This window comes from Eretmochelys imbricata, chromosome 21 (genome assembly GCF_965152235.1).
Source record: "Eretmochelys imbricata isolate rEreImb1 chromosome 21, rEreImb1.hap1, whole genome shotgun sequence".
NCBI lineage: Eukaryota > Metazoa > Chordata > Testudines > Cheloniidae > Eretmochelys > Eretmochelys imbricata.
In genome coordinates this window covers 13,872,690-13,891,174 of record NC_135592.1, presented here as the reverse complement: position 1 = coordinate 13,891,174, position 18,485 = coordinate 13,872,690, and the positions used below count along the sequence as shown (strand labels likewise).

General features: G+C 52.8%; 1 protein-coding gene across 1 annotated transcript in view; it reads left to right on the top strand.

The window, feature by feature from the left end:
- Positions 1–11,863: 11,863 nt before the first annotated feature.
- CACNA1S (calcium voltage-gated channel subunit alpha1 S) overlaps positions 11,864–18,485 on the top strand; it is an 87,103-nt gene continuing 80,481 nt past the window's right edge. Inside the window, exon 1 of the mRNA XM_077839033.1 lies at positions 11,864–12,024. Coding sequence (XP_077695159.1) covers positions 11,864–12,024 — 161 coding nt within the window. The remainder of the gene's footprint in view (positions 12,025–18,485) is intronic.

Below are 18,485 nucleotides of genomic sequence, written 5' to 3'. Positions count from 1 at the left end.
ATTCCATTGTCTGGTTCCTGAGCCTTTCAAATAGGTTCAGTGTGGTGTACTAATAAATCATACTGCATCTCAGGAACTCTGCACTGAAATTCTTCGTTCAGTTTCCCTTTCGATATATTAACAGTTTTCCGGTTTTTTGCAGTGAGATAGGCCACAGCTTTGCGGATTAAATTGTCCGGCGATTTCACTTATTGCAGCCCTGAGTGCAGGGAAAAAAGCAATCCACTTTATCTTTTAAAGATTCCAAACGGCAGGGTGCGGTGTGACTGCCGTAAAAATGATCCAGAGTTTTTGCTGGTTGCCTTTTCCTGTAAGTTAGCATTTGCAGATTCAGTTCAGTAGCTTGCTGTTCAACTTTTACGAAGTACCCGTGCAACTTCTCATCCATTCTCAGGTTGTGCAAAGTTTTCAGCAACTCTCTATTGCATTTATTGCACAGGCAAAATCAGTATTTTCCCCCTGCAAGAAAGGATTGCATAATACACACAGCCAACAATACCAAGCTCAGGTTGTGAATTTGAAATCCATCTGTACCACAAGCCCCTTTGCTTCTGCTGACACACTTGCTTTGCTGTCATTCTGCTGAGTATTGATGAAAGTTTCTCTAGTAACAGAAAACTATTCATCTGGGACCTGCAAAGCTCGGCAGTGTGAATACCAGCGCACTTCATGAGGACCCGGAAGATGTGTCTCTTGACCACTGTATTAGTTGCCATTGATGCTTGAAGTCCCTTCTGTCTGTGTCATGGTGTCCTTCTGTAGTTTTTTAGAGACAGAGCTGTGGTAAATACGGGGTGGATGAAAGTATACAGGTTCTGAACAAGTCCAAAAACGTTCTTGGAAACAGTAGTAGAGCTCAAAGGAGTAACCATGACTAAATGTAGACACTGCGCATAGCAATGTGTGTAAACAGCATGTGGCTGTTTTGTTTGGTGGTTAACAATCATCCAGCAAGAGCCATTGATGGGATTTCTCCCCCGTAACTTCTGTGTATGTGGGCCAAGACATTACACCTCCCAGGTCTAAGCGACAGTGCAGGGCATCTCGCAGACGAATTGAACCTTGTTGTGTAGTTATTACGTTGGTTATCAGTATGTGTAATTGTGTATTGTATTAATGTTGGGGTTTTAAGCTTTATTGTTATTAAGTTTTGGCTTGGAAGGGAAGATGTGGTATTGGGAGCTGTGCCTTCAAGGGCTGAGCTTCCCAGACAGAGAGTCTGGGCAGGGTGCCGTGAAGCTCTTGTTGTTTTGCACAGCCAGCTGAAACTAGGCACAGAAGTGCTTGTGACCACCTTCAGCACCAAGGCCCAGATCCTCAAGGGTATTTAGACTTCTAAATTCCATTGAAATCAATAGAATCACCTTTGTGGTCTGGGTGTGATCTCTGAATGCCACAGTACCCACTGGGCTCTGCTGAGGACTCTCAGGCCTCCAAAGTGAGCCGGCCAACTGGTGGATTTGATTGGGAGCCAGGTGCAACTCGGGGCTGGCACAGAGTTTGCCTCCTAACACGGGGCAGTTTGGGAGGAATCTCCCTTGGCAGTTTGGGGCTGCGTCAAAGCCTGCAAACTCTTGAACCACAAAAAGGCACCTGCAAATCCAGCTCCGTGATGGTCCCATGGTACCATTCAGGATGATCTTGTGTCTTCTAAGGCTGGCGGTATCCCTGCCAGAGGCAGAGTCTGTCTAGCCAGGGCCGGATGAAAACGTCACCTCTGAATTTGCCATGTAGGCCTGATATTTCTTCACATAGAGCCTTAGAAAACCCCAGGAGCCACCACCAATGTCAGTCCTCTGTGGTTAATCCTTCCTGGCCAAGGGGATGGCACGGAGCAGGGAGCAGACCTTCCTTAGGCCTTCCATTCACACACTGCTGGATCTCTGCCTTTAAAAGCACACACCTAGTTAGTGATCAGTCAGTGTGTGCAATTACTTACAGCTGTGACTGGGGTGGAGGAAAACCATCAATCAAGGTGTGTGTACCAATTCTGGTACAGCAGCAGTTCTGCAGAAAAGGACCTGGGGATTACAATGGATGAGAAGCTGGATATGAGTCAGCAGTGTGTCCTTGTTGCCTAGAAGGCCAATGGCATATTGGGCTGTATTAGTAGGAGCATTGCCAGCAGATCGAGGGAAGTGATTATTCCTCTCTATTCGGCACTGGTGAGGTCACACCTGGAGTACTGTGTCCAGTTTTGGGCCCACCCACTACAGAAGGGATGTGGACAAATTGGAGAGAGTCCAGTGGAGGGCAACGCAAATGATCAGGGGGCTGGGGCACATGAGGTATGAGGAGAGGCTGAGGGAATTGGGGTTATTTAGTCTGCGGAAGAGAAGAATGAGGGGGGATTTGATAGCAGCCTTCATCTACCTGAAGGGGGGTCCAAAGAGGATGGAGCTCGGCTGGTCTCAGTGGTGGCAGATGACAGAACAAGGAGCCATGGTCTCAAGTTGCAGTGGGGGAGGTTTAGGTTAGATATTAGGAAACACTATTTCACTAGGAGTGTGGTGAAACACTGGAATGGGTTCCCTAGGGAGGTGGTGGAATCTCCTTCCTTAGAAGTTTTTAAGGTCAGGCTTGACAAAGCCCTGGCTGGGATGATTTAGTTGGGGTTGGTCCTGTTCTGAGCAGGGGGTTGGACTAGATGAGCTCCTGAGGTCTCTTCCAACCCTTATCTTCTATGGGTATGTCTACACTATGAAATCAAGTTGAATTTATAGAAGTCGGTTTTTTAGAAATCGGTTTTATATATTCGAGTGTGTGTGTCCCCACAGAAAATGCTCTAAGTGGATTAACTCGGCGGAGTGCTTCCATAGTACAGAGGCAAGCGTCGACTTCTGGAGCGTTGCACTGTGGGTGGCTATCCCACAGTTCCCGCAGTCTCCGCTGCCCACTGGAATTCTGGGTTGAGATCCCAATGCCTGATGGGGCTAAAACATTGTCGCGGGTGGTTCTGGGTACATAGCATCAGGCCCCCGTTCCCTCCCTCCCTCCGTGAAAGCAGCAGCAGACAATTGTTTCGCGCCTTTTTTCCTGAGTTACCTGTGCAGACGCCATACCACGGCAAGCATGGAGCCCGCTCAGGTAACCATCACAGTACGTCTCCTGCGTGCTGGCAGACGCGGTACAGCATTGCTACACAGTAGCAGCAACCCATTGCCTTCTGGCAGCAGACGGTGCAATATGACTGGTAGCCGTCATCGTCATGTCCGAGGTGCTCCTGGCCGCATCGGCTGGGAGCGCCTGGACAAACATGGGTGCAGGGACTAAATTTGGAGTGACTCGACCAGGTCATTCTTTTTAGTCCTGCAGTCAGTCCTATTGAACCATCTTATGGTGAGCAGGCAGGCAATACGGATTGCTAGCAGTCATACTGTACCATATTCTGCCGGGCAGGCAAGAGATGGGGATGGATAGCAGTCATATTGCACCATCTTCTGCCGGGCAGGCAAGAGATGAGGATGGCTAGTAGTCGTATTGCACCGTCTTCTGCCGAGCAGCCATGAGATGTGGATGGCTTGCAGTCCTTCTGCACCGTCTGCTGCCAGCCAAAGATATAAAAGATAGATGGAGTGGATCAAAACAAGAAATAGACCGGATTTGTTTTGTACTCATTTGCTTTCCCCCCTCCCCCGTCTAGGGGACTCATTCCTTTAGGTCACACTGTAGTCACTCACAGAGAAGGTGCAGCGAGGTAAATCTAGCCATGTATCAATCAGAGGCCAGACTAACCCCATTGTTCCAATAAGAACAATAACTTAGGTGCACCATTTCTTATTGGAACCCTCTGTGAGTCCTGCCTGAAATACTCCTTGATGTAAAGCCACCCCTTTGTTGATTTTAGCTCCCTGAAGCCAACCCTGTAAGCCGTGTCCTCAGTCGCCCCTCCCTCCGTCAGAGCAACGGCAGACAATCGTGCATCTGAGTTGAGAGTGCTGTCCAGAGCAGTCACAATGGAGCACTCTGATGGGGCTAAAACATTGTCGCGGATGGTTCTGGGTACATATGGTCAGGCCCCCCTTCCCTCCCTCCCTCCGTGAAAGCAAGGGCAGACAATCGTTTCGCGCCTTTTTTCCTGAGTTACCTGTGCAGACGCCATACCATGGCAAGCATGGAGCCCGCTCAGGTAACCGTCATTGTATGTCTCCTGCGTGCTGGCAGACGTGGTACTGCATTGCTACACAGCAGCATCAACCCCTTGCCTTGTGGCAGCAGACGGTACAGTACGACTGGTAGCCGTTCTTGTCATGTCTGAGGTGCTCCTGGCCACATCGGCCAGGAGCGCCTGGGCAGACATGGGCGCAGGGACTAAATTTGGAGTGACTCGACCAGGTCATTCTCTTTAGTCCTGCAGTCAGTCCTATTGAACCGTCTTATGGTGAGCAGGCAGGCGATACGGATTGCTAGCAGTCCTATTGTATCATCTTCTGCCGGGCAGCCATGAGATGTGGATGGCATGCAGTCCTTCTGCACCGTCTGCTGCCAGCCAAAGATGTAAAAGATAGATGGAGTGGATCAAAACAAGAAATAGACCGGATTTGTTTTGTACTCATTTGCTTCCCCCCTCCCCCGTCTAGGGGACTCATTCCTTTAAGTCACACTGTAGTCACTCACAGAGAAGGTGCAGCAAGGTAAATCTAGCCATGTATCAATCAGAGGCCAGACTAACCCCATTGTTCCAATAAGAACAATAACTTAGGTGCACCATTTCTTATTGGAACCCTCTGTGAGTCCTGCCTGAAATACTCCTTGATGTAAAGCCACCCCTTTGTTGATTTTAGCTCCCTGAAGCCAACCCTGTAAGCCGTGTCCTCAGTCGCCCCTCCCTCCGTCAGAGCAACGGCAGACAATCGTGCATCTGAGTTGAGAGTGCTGTCCAGAGCAGTCACGATGGAGCACTCTGATGGGGCTAAAACATTGTCGCGGATGGTTCTGGGTACATATGGTCAGGCCCCCCTTCCCTCCCTCCCTCCGTGAAAGCAAGGGCAGACAATCGTTTCGTGCCTTTTTTCCTGAGTTACCTGTGCAGACGCCATACCATGGCAAGCATGGAGCCCGCTCAGGTAACCGTCATTGTATGTCTCCTGCGTGCTGGCAGACGTGGTACTGCATTGCTACACAGCAGCATCAACCCCTTGCCTTGTGGCAGCAGACAGTACAGTACGACTGGTAGCCGTTCTCGTCATGTCTGAGGTGCTCCTGGCCACGTCGGCCAGGAGCGCCTGGGCAGACATGGGCGCAGGGACTAAATTTGGAGTGACTCGACCAGGTCATTCTCTTTAGTCCTGCAGTCAGTCCTATTGAACCGTCTTATGGTGAGCAGGCAGGCGATACGGATTGCTAGCAGTCCTATTGCATCATCTTCTGCCGGGCAGCCATGAGATGTGGATGGCATGCAGTCCTTCTGCACCGTCTGCTGCCAGCCAAAGATGTAAAAGATAGATGGAGTGGATCAAAACAAGAAATAGACCGGATTTGTTTTGTACTCATTTGCTTTCCCCCCTCCCCTGTCTAGGGGACTCATTCCTCTAGGTCACACTGTAGTCACTCACAGAGAAGGTGCAGCAAGGTAAATCTAGCCATGTATCAATCAGAGGCCAGACTAACCCCATTGTTCCAATAAGAACAATAACTTAGGTGCACCATTTCTTATTGGAACCCTCTGTGAGTCCTGCCTGAAATACTCCTTGATGTAAAGCCACCCCCTTTGTTGATTTTAGCTCCCTGAAGCCAACCCTGTAAGTCATCTCGTCAGTCGCCCCTCCCTCCGTCAGAGCAACGGCAGACAATCGTTCCGCGCCTTTTTTCTGTGCGGACGCCATACCAAGGCAAGCATGGAGGCCGCTCAGCTCACTTTGGCAATTAGGAGCACATTAAACACCACACGCATTATCCAGCAGTATATGCAGCACCAGAACCTGGCAAAGCGATACCGGGCGAGGAGGCGACGTCAGCGCGGTCATGTGAGTGATCAGGACATGGACACAGATTTCTCTGAAAGCATGGGCTCTGCCAATGCATGCATCATGGTGCTAATGGGGCAGGTTCATGCTGTGGAACGCCGATCCTGGGCCCGGGAAACAAGCACAGACTTGGGACTGCATAGTGTTGCAGGTCTGGGATGATTCCCAGTGCCTGCGAAACTTTCGCATGCGTAGGGGCACTTTCATGGAACTTTGTGACTTGCTTTCCCCTGCCCTGAAGCGCATGAATACCAAGATGAGAGCAGCCCTCACAGTTGAGAAGCGAGTGGCGATAGCCCTGTGGAAGCTTGCAACGCCAGACAGCTACCGGTCAGTTGGGAATCAATTTGGAGTGGGCAAATCTACTGTTGGGGCTGCTGTGATGCAAGTAGCCCACGCAATCAAAGATCTGCTGATATCAAGGGTAGTGACCCTGGGAAATGTGCAGGTCATAGTGGATGGCTTTGCTGCAATGGGATTCCCTAACTGTGGTGGGGCCATAGACGGAACCCATATCCCTATCTTGGCACCGGAGCACCAAGCCAGCGAGTACATAAACCGCAAGGGTTACTTTTCAATAGTGCTGCAAGCTCTGGTGGATCACAAGGGACGTTTCACCAACATCAATGTGGGATGGCCGGGAAAGGTACATGACGCTCGCGTCTTCAGGAACTCTGGTCTGTTTCAAAAGCTGCAGGAAGGGACTTTATTCCCAGACCAGAAAATAACTGTTGGGGACGTTGACATGCCTATATTTATCCTTGGGGACCCAGCCTAACCCTTAATGCCATGGCTCATGAAGCCGTACACAGGCAGCCTGGACAGTAGTCAGGAGCTGTTCAGCTACAGGCTGAGCAAGTGCAGAATGGTGGTAGAATGTGCATTTGGACGTTTAAAAGCGCGCTGGCGCAGTTTACTGACTCGCTTAGACCTCAGCGAAACCAATATTCCCACTGTTATTACTGCTTGCTGTGTGCGCCACAATATCTGTGAGAATAAGGGGGAGACGTTTATGGCAGGGTGGGAGGTTGAGGCAAATTGTCTGGCTGCTGGTTACCAGACACCAGGGTGGTTAGAAGAGCACAGGAGGGCGCGGTACGCATCAGAGAAGCTTTGAAAACCAGTTTCATGACTGGCCAGGCTACGGTGTGAAAGTTCTCTTTGTTTCTTCTTGATGAAATCCCCCACCCCCTACACTCTACTTCCCTGCAAGCTAACCACCCTCCCCTCCTCCCTTTAATCATTGCTTGCAGAGGCAATAAAGTCATTGTTGCTTCACATTCATGCATTCTTTATTCATTCATCACACAAATAGGGGGATGACTACCAAGGTAGCCCAGGAGGGGTGGTGGAGGAGGGAAGGAAAATGCCACACAGCACTTTAAAAGTTTTCAACTTTAAAATTTATTGAATGCCAGCCTTCTTTTTTTTTGGGCAATCCTCTGTGGTGGAGTGGCTGGTTGGCCGGTGGCACCCCGACCGCGTTCTTGGGCGTCTGGGTGAGGAGGCTATGGAACTTGGGGAGGAGGGCGGTTGGTTACACAGGGGCTGTAGTGGCAGTCTGTGCTCCAGCTGCCTTTGCTGCAGCTCAACCATACACTGGAGCATACTGGTTTGGTCCTCCAGCAGCCTCAGCATTGAATCCTGCCTCCTCTCATCATGCTGCCACCACATTTGAGCTTCAGCCCTGTCTTCAGCCTGCCACTTACTCTCTTCAGCCCACCACCTCTCCTCCCGATCATTTTGTGCTTTCCTGCACTCTGACATTATTTGCCTCCACGCATTTGTCTGTGCTCTGTCAGTGTGGGAGGACAGCATGAGCTCAGAGAACATTTCATCACGACTGCGTTTTTTTTTCTTTCTAATCTTCACTAGCCTCTGGGAAGGAGAAGATCCTGTGATCATTGAAACACATGCAGCTGGTGGAGAAAAAAATAGGGACAGCGGTATTTAAAAAGACACATTTTATAAAACAGTGGCTACACTCTTTCAGGGTAAACCTTGCTGGTAACATTACATACATAGCACATGTGCTTTCGTTACAAGGTCGCATTTTGCCTCCCCCTACCACGTGGCTACCCCCTCAACCCTCCCCCCTCCCCGTGGCTAACAGCGGGGAACATTTCTGTTCAGCCACAGGTAAACAGCTCAGCAGGAACGGGCTCCTCTGACTGTCCCCTGAAGAAAAGCACCCTATTTCAACCAGGTGACCATGAATGATATCTCACTCTCCTGAGGATAACACAGAGAGATAAAGAATGGATGTTGTTTGAACGCCAGCAAACATACACTGCAATGCTTTGTTGTACAATGATTCCCGAGTACGTGTTACTGGCCTGGAGTGGTAAAGTGTCCTACCATAGAGGACGCAATAAGGCTGCCCTCCTCCGAAACCTTTTGCAAAGGCTTTGGGAGTACATCCAGGAGAGCCGCGAATGCCAGGGCAAAGTAATCCTTTCACATGCTTGCTTTTAAACCATGTATAGTATTTTAAAAGGTACACTCACCGGAGGTCCCTTCTCCGCCTGCCGGGTCCAGGAAGCAGCCTTGGGTGGGTTCGGGGGGTACTGGCTCCAGGTCCAGGGTGAGAAACAGTTCCTGGCTGTCGGGAAAACCGGTTTCTCCGCTTGCTTGCTGTGAGATATCTACAACCTCCTCCTCCTCATCATCATCTTCTTCGTCCCCAAAACCTGCTTCCGTGTTGCCTCCATCTCCATTGAAGGAGTCAAACAACACGGCTGGGGTAGTGGTGGCTGAACCCCCTAAAATGGCATGCAGCTCATCATAGAAGCAGTATGTTTGGGGCTCTGACCCAGAGCAGCCGTTCGCCTCTCTGGTTTTCTGGTAGGCTTGCCTCAGCTCCTTAAGTTTCACGTGGCACTGCTTTGGGTCCCTGTTATGGCCTCTGTCCTTCATGCCCTGGGAGATTTTGACAAAGGTTTTGGCATTTTGAAAACTGGAATGGAGTTCTGATAGCACGGATTCCTCTCCCCATACAGCGATCAGATCCCGTACCTCCCATTCAGTCCATTGTGGAGCTCTTTTGCGATTCTGGGACTCCATCATGGTCACCTCTGCTGATGAGCTCTGCATGGTCACCTGCAGCTTGCCACGCTGGCCAAACGGGAAATGAGATTAAAAAGTTCGCGGTTCTTTTCCTGTGCATCTGAGTTGAGAGTGTTGTCCAGAGCGGTCACAATGGAGCACTCTGGGATAGCTCCCGGAGGCCAATACCGTCGAATTGTGTCCACAGTACCCCAAATTTGACCCGGCAAGGCCGATTTAAGCGCTAATCCACTTGTCAGGGGTGGAGTAAGGAAATTGATTTTAAGAGCCCTTTAAGTCGAAATAAAGGGCTTCATCATGTGGACGGGTGCAGGTTTACATCGATTTAACGCTGCTAAATTTGACCTAAAGTCCTAGTGTAGGCCAGGGCTATGATTCTAATTCCAAGCTGCTCGCCACACCCCAGCTGGCCACGAGATGTCCCCAGAGACCCTCCCTTGCACAAACAACTGCTAGTGGCTCGGGGACAGGGCTGAGATGCTCAGAGCTCCCCGCCGGGGCTGCAGCTGTAGCTGAGCTCATAGGTTGAATCCCAAGTGACATGGGGACAGTGATTAGTGGGAGAAGGAGGGAGAGAGGGCAAAATGGGGTCCCACTCAGGATTGCAGTCAGATGTGGTGAACGCAGCCCATGATGCCTCTAGGGACCCCATCATTTGTCAGGGGTTGGAAGGAATATTTGACCCTAAAATACAGGAAATGATTGGGGGTGTGTGTGTGGAATTAATGTTGCTAATTTTACCCCTTTACAGCTGAGCTGATGCTCCCAGAGCATGCAGCGATGGATGGGAACAGCTGCAGCGTCTCCCCTCCCCCCATTGGTTAGCAGGCCTGTAGCTATGGGATTCTCCTTCAGGACTGTGTTGCACCGGGGCTGCTGGCCCGTGAATTGGGATGCTCCCAAGCCAGGCAGTTCCATGGTGGATGACATGATCCTGAGATGGTATAAGCTGTAGCAGGGATACTCTGAGAGCAGCAGGGTGGTAGCAGAGTGGTTAGCACCTCCAGCTGCAAGGCAGGGAAAGGGGGTTCTGTCCCTGGCCTGTTGGCTGATGTGGGGCCAATCCCCAAATCGCGTGGGGCTGTAGTTTCTCTGCTTGTAAAATAGGGACACTGACATGTTCTTTCTTTGTCAAGTGCTCACAGAGCAGAGTTAATAAGCGCTATAGAAGCATGAGAGATGGCTGTTTTGTCAGCTCTGCTGTGGATTTGCTGCATGACTCTGAGCATGTTGCCGCTCCAGGCCTCAGTTTCCCCACCTGTGAAATGGGGATAATACGTCTGACCCATCTTTCTAAAGAGCTTTGAAATCTGCAGATACAAGGCTCTCTGTAGGTGCTCGGTATTATTATCTAGTAATGTTCTTAAAACACATCCAGGGTAAAGGCCCCTGTAGCAGGGCAAAGTTTAATTCATCTCCTGGAGTATTTAACTGTTTGTATGTAGACATTTCCCTAGGGGACATGCAGGCAGATCACACAGTGTAAAACTCAGCGATGGGAGGGAGGGGTAAGACAAGGTGTTGGGTGTTGGTGCTAGCCAGTCCTAGACCCTTTTAGGGGGTGAAATCCAGAACAAGCCCTATAGAATCCTTGAAATGTGGGGCTGGAAGGGACCTTGGGAAGTCATCAAGTGCAGCCCCTTGCACTGAGGCAGGGCCAAGTAAACCTAGACCAGCCCTGGCAGGTGTGTGTTCAACCTGCTCTTAAAAATCCCCAATGATGGAGATTCCACAACCTCCCTTGCCAGCCTGCTCCAGAGCTTAACCACCCTTAGGAAGCACTGAATTTCCCCGGCAGCCGAGCGGAGGCAGAAGGAGACATGGGCTGTGTTCCTCGCTCTGGATGAGGCTAACGGCACTGCTGACCCCCCCTTCCATTGTGCCCCTCTGCTGGGCGGGCCTTGGAGAAGTGCCTGCTAGTTACAGTCAGGATCCAGGGGCAAATGCTCCGAGTTCGGCATGTGCTTTCTGTGGCTACTCTGCAGCGCGGAAGGAGACTTTCGGGGTTCCCGCCCTGGTGCGGGGCTCGGGAGATCTGTGTTCTGTTCCTGGCTCTGCTACTGTGGGACTTTGACCCAGATCTGCAAAGGAAGTTAGGTGCCTGATTCTCATTGAGCTCAGATGCCTGAATCCTTTCGAGGATCTGGCCTGCCCCGCTCTGTTCCTCTTCTGCAAAATGGGGATCAGAAGTCTAACTTCCTCCCACTCGTGTCTGGTTAGATTCTAGGCTTGTTGGGACAGGGATTCTCTCTCATGTACATGCAGCGCCTAGCAGAGTGGGGTTTCCATACACTCCCTGATTCTGGTTAATAACAACATTTGCTTTGACGGGGAATGTTTGTCCTAACAAACACACTGGCTGGAAGGATCACTGGAAAGCAAACACCAGACGGGAGAGGCGAATCCATTTCCTGGGGCAGAGGGCCAGGGAGAGAGCTGAAGTGGGATGAAGAGGGTTTTTCTTGGGGTATTTCCCTCTGGAAGTGGGTCCCTCACCCCCACTCCTAACCTGGAGCTGAAGCTTGGGAAGCAGTTACCGGCTTTGGGATAAGCAACAGCTGCTGGGCTTCTTTTGCTGTCTCAGGAACTCTGACAGCACCAGGGAGCGGGGACGGTGTCTAATTTTAAACTCATGCCTGGTGCATTTGTATATGTGTGAGTACACTTTCCAGCCACATCCCCCCCCCCCCCCGCCTTCCCCCTCTGCACCGAGGAGACTGGCTCGGCAGAAGAGAACCAGAAGGGGCTTCGGGCGGAGGACGGGGGTCTCAGCCGTGGGAGGAGGGGACGGGGGGAGAACGGCTAGAGGAGGCAGCTAGGGAAGGAAGATCATGGAGCCTGCTTCTGCCCAGGATGATCAGAAGAAAAAGCAACAGAGAGAAAAGTCGAAGAAAGCGATGCCACCCGCAGCCCCCCGACCAGCCAGGGCTCTGTTCTGCTTAACCCTTCAGCACCCGCTGCGGAAAGCCTGCATCGGCATTGTGGAATGGAAGTATCCTTTCCGTCCAGGTGGGGAGGGGAGACGGGACCTGCATGGGGGTGTCTAGAAACACGGGAGGCCGACACCCGGCAAAGCGAAGGGGGCACTGGAAAGCGTGCGGAGGGACTGCCTCAACGCAGCGGCGAGCTAGAGGAAAGTGTGTGCCCAAGGCACGGGGGAGAATGTTTGGGGCCATTTGGTGGGTGTGGATAGGTTTTTACATTTGGTGAGCGATAGATCTGGTTCCCCTGTTCCGGACGGCTGACGAAGTACCTGTTTGTACAGTCTGTCTCGCTGGCGATGCCAAAGAGCAGAGGAGGCCAAGAAAAGGCTAAATATACATGAGAAGGAATGAGGGGCCCGATTCTGTGATCCCGCTGCACTCAGTGGCATAAAGCTGGAGTCAGGGAGATCAGGATCTGGCCTGTGTTTTCTTGGGGCGAGGTCGCAGATGGTAACTGATGTGCTCAGTGGAAGGGGGGCTGTTTGGGTGAGAGAAACGGAGGAGGTTTGGATCAGGGACACTGTGGCTTCTGTTCAGTCTCTTTGGTACCAAGCAAAGATGGGGCCATGGGAAATAATCGCAGGGGTTCCCCTCTCCCATGCGTTGTGCAGCCAGGCGAGGAGGGAGAAGGGGAGATGTTGCTTTCACTTCAGGAGGGAAGGTGCTGGCGGGAATCCAAGGAAGGCAGAAACCATCTTGGGGAAGGAATGCGAGCGAATCAACCAGCGAGGAGGAGAGAACCGACACGCAGGGGCAGGGGGCACCTGTGCCAAGGGTGCGTTGCGTGCCGGTGGCAGGAAGGTGCCGGGTGATTGGAGAAGCCGGGGCAGGGATCGGGGTGTGGTGGGGAGAGGATGCGCTTCGCTCGGGAGGCAGGAAAGGGGAAAAGGTGGAGGAGGCCCAGAGCGGAGCGTCGCGGAGAAAATGTCAGGCCGGGAAAGTAAAGTGTGTGGCGGGGGGAGCGACTGAGAGGGACTCTGCGAGCTGCTTGGAATAGCTCAGCCAGTGCGTCGGCCGCTCGCCCGCAGCTGCTGTCTGACATCACAGATGGATGGCTCTGCCTGCCCCTCCGCCATTCCCTTCTCTCTCCCTCTTTCTTTCCTTCTCCCTTTTTCTCTCCTTCTTGCTCTGTCTTTCCCCCACACCTTGCTCTCTCCATCCAGCACTCCCCTAGGCTCCCCTATCTCTGATCCCTGCTCTGCTAAAAGCTCGCTCTCGCTCAAAGAGGAATGAGTTCAGGCCCTGTGTGATACAGGGGGTCAAACCACATGGCCCCATTGGGCCCTTCTGGCCTCAGATCTGGACCCTGGAGCAGGGATGAGGGCACGGCAGCTCAGAGGGGCTGGGAGCTAAGCCCTGGGGGGGCTGAAGTGGAGCCCATGCGGGGCGGAAGAACCTTTTGTGTGTTTGGATTCTTGTTACCCTGGAAGGGGTGAAATTGTAGTTACAGACTTGGCTGGAGGCTGGGCCCCATCGCCACCTCCAGCCTGTGTGGGGAAGGCTGAAGGTTGGGGGCCACCTCAGAGGAGGAAAGGGAGGCAGGGAGTGCCTGCAGTGCCAGGCGTGGCCTGCAGAGAGTGCTACAGGGCAGCTGCGGCTGCTTCCTGCTAATAGCCCGAGGCCCGGAATTGGGAAGAGATTTAGGCACTGCTGTGCTCAGAAGCCTACATATCCTTTTCAGTAGGGACTTGGGCGCCACAATCTCCTTGGCAGTCAGCGGCATTCTGCCTCCAACCGTGTCCATCGCTGAATATATGTAACGAGCTGGGCCTTGCTCCATTAGCTCAAATGCCGGAGGCTGTTGGTTTTAGGACCCCGAGGGGCCCAGATTCACCCCAGGTGTACTAGGCTGCAGTCTGGCCATCAGGCATGTCGTATGGGTCCTTTCTTGACTTGAGGGCGCTATCCCACTGCTGGGGAAATCAATGTAACAAGAGAGAGGCGGGGTCGTCCTATGGGCACACGCTGGCTGGTTGGCCATCAGGGTCCCTGTACTGTGGGCTGCAGTCTTCTCTCTTGGACTCGGTACTGAAGCACTGTGCCAGCCGGGTGCCGCACGCTGCTGGATCAGACCTGAAGTGTGGGGCACGTCCGTCGAAGGCTTTGTGGTACCTTTTGGAAGAAATGGCGCACGGGGCCTTTGTCTTGGGTACGCTCCAGTTTGCCACGTTTTGCCTCGTGTGGCAAATTGCCAGTACGATTATGATGGGTCCCACGCTTCCTCTTCTTGGGGGGTGGGGGGGGGAGTTCAGGGCTCAGATTCCTGCCCCTGAACTAGGGTATTTACTGTCCCACTAGTAACCCAGCGATGGGTAGTGGAGAGGGAGGGACCCAGGCCTGCCCTCTACTCCAGGTCCCAGCCCAGGGGCCCTTGGGTTAGCAGTAAACCATTTGAACTCGTGCTTCCTTCCCCTGGGCTACTTCCCTCTCCTGCTCTTCAGCTTGTGGGGCTTCCTGCCCTCTCTTTCTGCACAAGCCGGGTGTCTCTTTACCCGGGTCTTGATCTTGGCTGGGTCTTGGTCTTCTAGCCAGCCACGGCACTTCTCCAAACTCTCCTCCACTTCCGCTCCTCCAAACTGCTCTCTGCTCCAACTGCAAACCACTCTGCTCCAACTCCTTCCCCTGGCTGATTGAAGCGGGGTGGGGGGTGGGGGTTATCAGGTGACTGGCTTCAGGTGCTTTTAATTAATCTATAGAAACCTTTCTTCCCTCTACAGGGAATAAGGCTTCTCCTCATCCTGGGACTTACATCTCTCTCCTAGATCACTCTCCTGCTGTCGCCGTCACCCTGGTGTCCTGCCCCGATACAAAATGGCGGGACCTCCTGCCACCTTCGGAGGGTGAGGAGCCCCAGTGGGCCGGCCTCTATTCCACCTTGGTCCCGAGGCCCGCCGGGGATATCAGTTGGCGGCTCCTTCACGGAGCCGTGAGCATGGGCATGTTCTTGGTGCGGTTCACCCCTATCACAGACACCTGCCCCTTTTGTGGCGTAAGGGAAACCCTGGCGCACATATATCTGGAGTGTGCCAGGCTGCAGCCCCTATTCCGTCTCCTCACCAATATTTTATTACATTTTTGGCTGCACTTTTCCCTTCACCTCCTTATTTATGCACTCCCTATCCGCGGCCCCACAAAGTCACGGGGCTCCTGGTCAACCTCCTTCTGGCGCTAGCTAAAATGGCCATCTATAAAACCAGAGTGAGGAGGTTGGCCGATGGAGTCTCCTGTGACTGTGGGGCCCCTTTCCGATCCTCGGTCCGTGCACGTATCTGGGCAGAGTTCCTCTGGGCGGTGTCCACTGACTCCCTTGATGCCTTTGAGGAGCAGTGGGAGCTGTCCGGGGTTCTCTGCTCGGTGTCCCCATCCGGTTCCCTTCGTTTGACCCTTTGACTGCACTCCTGTCCCTGTTATTTCATTAGTTGTCCCCCGGATTTATTTGGTATCCAGGTCCTGTGGACCCCCCTCTTAGGCTGGGGGGGGATCCTTTAGCAGTGGACGGCTTCACCCCTTTCCCGGATCCCAATAGGATCACTCTCCTGCTGCCTTCTGGCCATGCTGTATCACACTCCTTAAAATCCTTCCTGCATCATAGCTGTTATTGACTCCTCCTCCCTCCCATGCAGTGTTCCACCCCAGAAGTGGCTGCATTTCAGTGGGGAGTGAGCAATCCCTGTCCTACCCTATGCAAAGGGCTATGGGACCTGGTGTTGTTGTTTTTTTATCCTTTTAATAATAACGCTCTGGGCTGCCTTTGCCAAAGGCTGTCTCACTGCTTTACAAACATTTAATGAATTAATTCTCACAACTGCCCCACGCGGCTGTAACGGGAGTAGTGCCCTGAAGCTGCACATGGGACAAGAGACACGAAAGCAGAAGTGACTAGCTCAGGGTCAGCCTGCAAATCAGCAGCACATCTGGGACTAGAACCTATGACCCTTAGGTCACTGCCGTAACCTCAGAACCCTGGTAGCCATGAGAGCGAATGGGTCTGCTATGTCCAGGGAGCTCTAGACTGGAAGGAGGAAAGAGACAGGTGCACCAGCAGGAAGGTCAAAGAAGCAGTCACTGCAATCAGGGTAGGGGACAGCATGTGTGTGAGAGAGAGTCCTCTGCAGCATCAGGTTACACTGGTACCCACAATGCAGCAGGTTCTATTTATACCCACAATGCACTGGGTACTATTTATACCCACAATGCGCCTGGTTCACCTGGTTTATTGCTTTGGGGGTTGCAATGAGAGGAAGTGGCCTAGTTTTGGCCCACTCAAGGTAGCATTTGCTCAAAGATCAGGCCAGTTGCTTGGTAGGGGGTTAATTGTAACCAAGCTTTGTGAGCGTTCTGGGGGTGTATGGAGTGGAGTTTGTGAGTGTTGGGGTGCTGGGGGCAGCGGTGTGGGGACATGTGCCCCATTACTGGTATACATGGCACCTGGATGCCACCCTCGCTTCCCAGTGCTCAGAAGGCAGGTTGCTTATCCGGTGCCTGGTGGAGCTTGCTCCCTGTCATGCCCCAGAGAACCTGGCCATAAAAGCCAGCAAATTTCCAGGCCTGGTGTGATTTAGGCTGCAGCTAGAGACAGGTTTATGATGCGGGCTGCTGCTGCTGCCAGGGCAGAGGTGATGCTCTCAAAGGGCTTTACCGGAGTCGTAAATGGAGAGAAGCCAGGAGGGAAACCTGCCCCCACAGGATCCCAAGCGTCTGTACTGGTTTAACTTGGGTGCATTTGCTGCTAGCGAAAGGGGCCAGGCTGGCACCCCTCGGCACTTCAGCCGCAGAGGGGTTAAGACCCGGACATGCAGTAGGTTAGGTCCAGAATCAGGATCAGAGATCCTGGCTCCTAGGCCCCTGCTCCAGCCAGTAGGTAATACTCCCTAGAGAAGTATCTGAGAGGGAACTATGTAGAGTAAATCCCCAAATAGCAGAGGCACAGAGAACGGTCCCAGGCTCCTTCCGTCCTTGCGGGACAAAAGGCAGCCCATGCAGTGGGCGAAGCAGGGGACCAGGAATCAGGATTCCTGGGTTCTGTTTCCATTTCTGCCACTGACTTTGGGTGTGACTTCAGGTGGGTCGCTCGATCCCTGTGTCCCTCCTTTAACTCTTCCGGAGAAGGGGAGACTAACCCGAGGGAAGGGGAGGTTTCATTCGTTGTAACAACTCACAAGCGCTTTCCCTCTGCAGATCTTCACACGCCGGGCAGAGACAGGGCAACATCATTATTTCCAGGGAGCAAATGAGGGAAACGAGACGGTGGGGAAGGGACTTGAGTTTTTAAAGTCCTGAGAGCCTGGGACGGAAGGGCTACCGGAGGCTGCTGATGGTGATTGACAGTAAAGTGTGGGGTGAAATATACAGACTGCCAGCATGTCCACCTTGGGCACGTGACTAAAATTAAGGCAGTAGAGGATCATCTTTAGCAGCCAGTGGCCTCCTTGTCAGCTGATTACGGCAGGTCTAGGCAGCAGGCAGACGCTGAAGGGCCGGGAGATTTAATCCACGGAGCGAAGGGGCTGGTTCTTTGTGGAAAGACATCATCACGGACATACATGGCTCTCTTTACCAAAGATATCTAAAGAGCCGCAGGTGTTTCGTTTGGCCTGTGTAACAGGGCTGCCTGCCCCTTTAAGGGCTGGAGGCCTGTGACCAGCTGGCCCTGTTCACTAATAAGATCTAGCCGAGGGGAGACAGGTGCTTAGTTCACTCTAAGGAGGGGCAGGGACGTGGGGTCTGCAGAGAGATGTTGCAGCAAAGGACAGTTGCTGGCAGGAGCCGCTGGAGAGAAACCCCAGGCACTGTGGCTGGGTAGAAAGCTCCAACTGGGTCAGTTTTGTTTTCCTTGGGTGAGTTTGTGGTTGTTGGGATAATAAATGGAGCTCAGAGGGAAGGGACTAAGGATGGAGGCATCAGACCTTGTCCTCTGCGCTGCTTCTGCTTTATGCTGTTCCCCCTGGGTGCAGAAGCGCGTGGGACAATGCTGCAGAATGGGCCAGCACGCGGTAATTGAAAGATGACTCCTATCAATCCCTCCCTGTCCCACAGCCCTCATCAGGCAGATGCTTGAGCAAACGGGCGGTTTGCACCATGCCCTGGCAGGCAGAGACTCGGGTGGGCCCAGTTGAATTCCAGGGAGGGGAGGAGTGCCTTGTTGGGGGTCTGGCCCCGGGGAGCCCCACTCTGAGGATCAGTTGCCCGCTAAACTCCCCTGCAGGGTGAGTGTCCCAGGAGCAGCGTGGCCGTCGGGGCCCAGCCTGTCATCACTGTGGATGGTCCCCAGCCGTGCAGTGGCAACAGGTGTGATGTGATCTTTAGCCTAATGGCTGGGCCACTCCGGCTGTCACTGTCTGCAGTAGCTGACGTGTCTTAGGCCTTTGCCCCATCCCCTAGCCAGGCCACGCTGCTTCCCCTGGATGGAATCTTTGCCGTCTTGTTTTCAGCCTGGCCCCATGAAAGGAAACCCAGCATGCTCCATGGG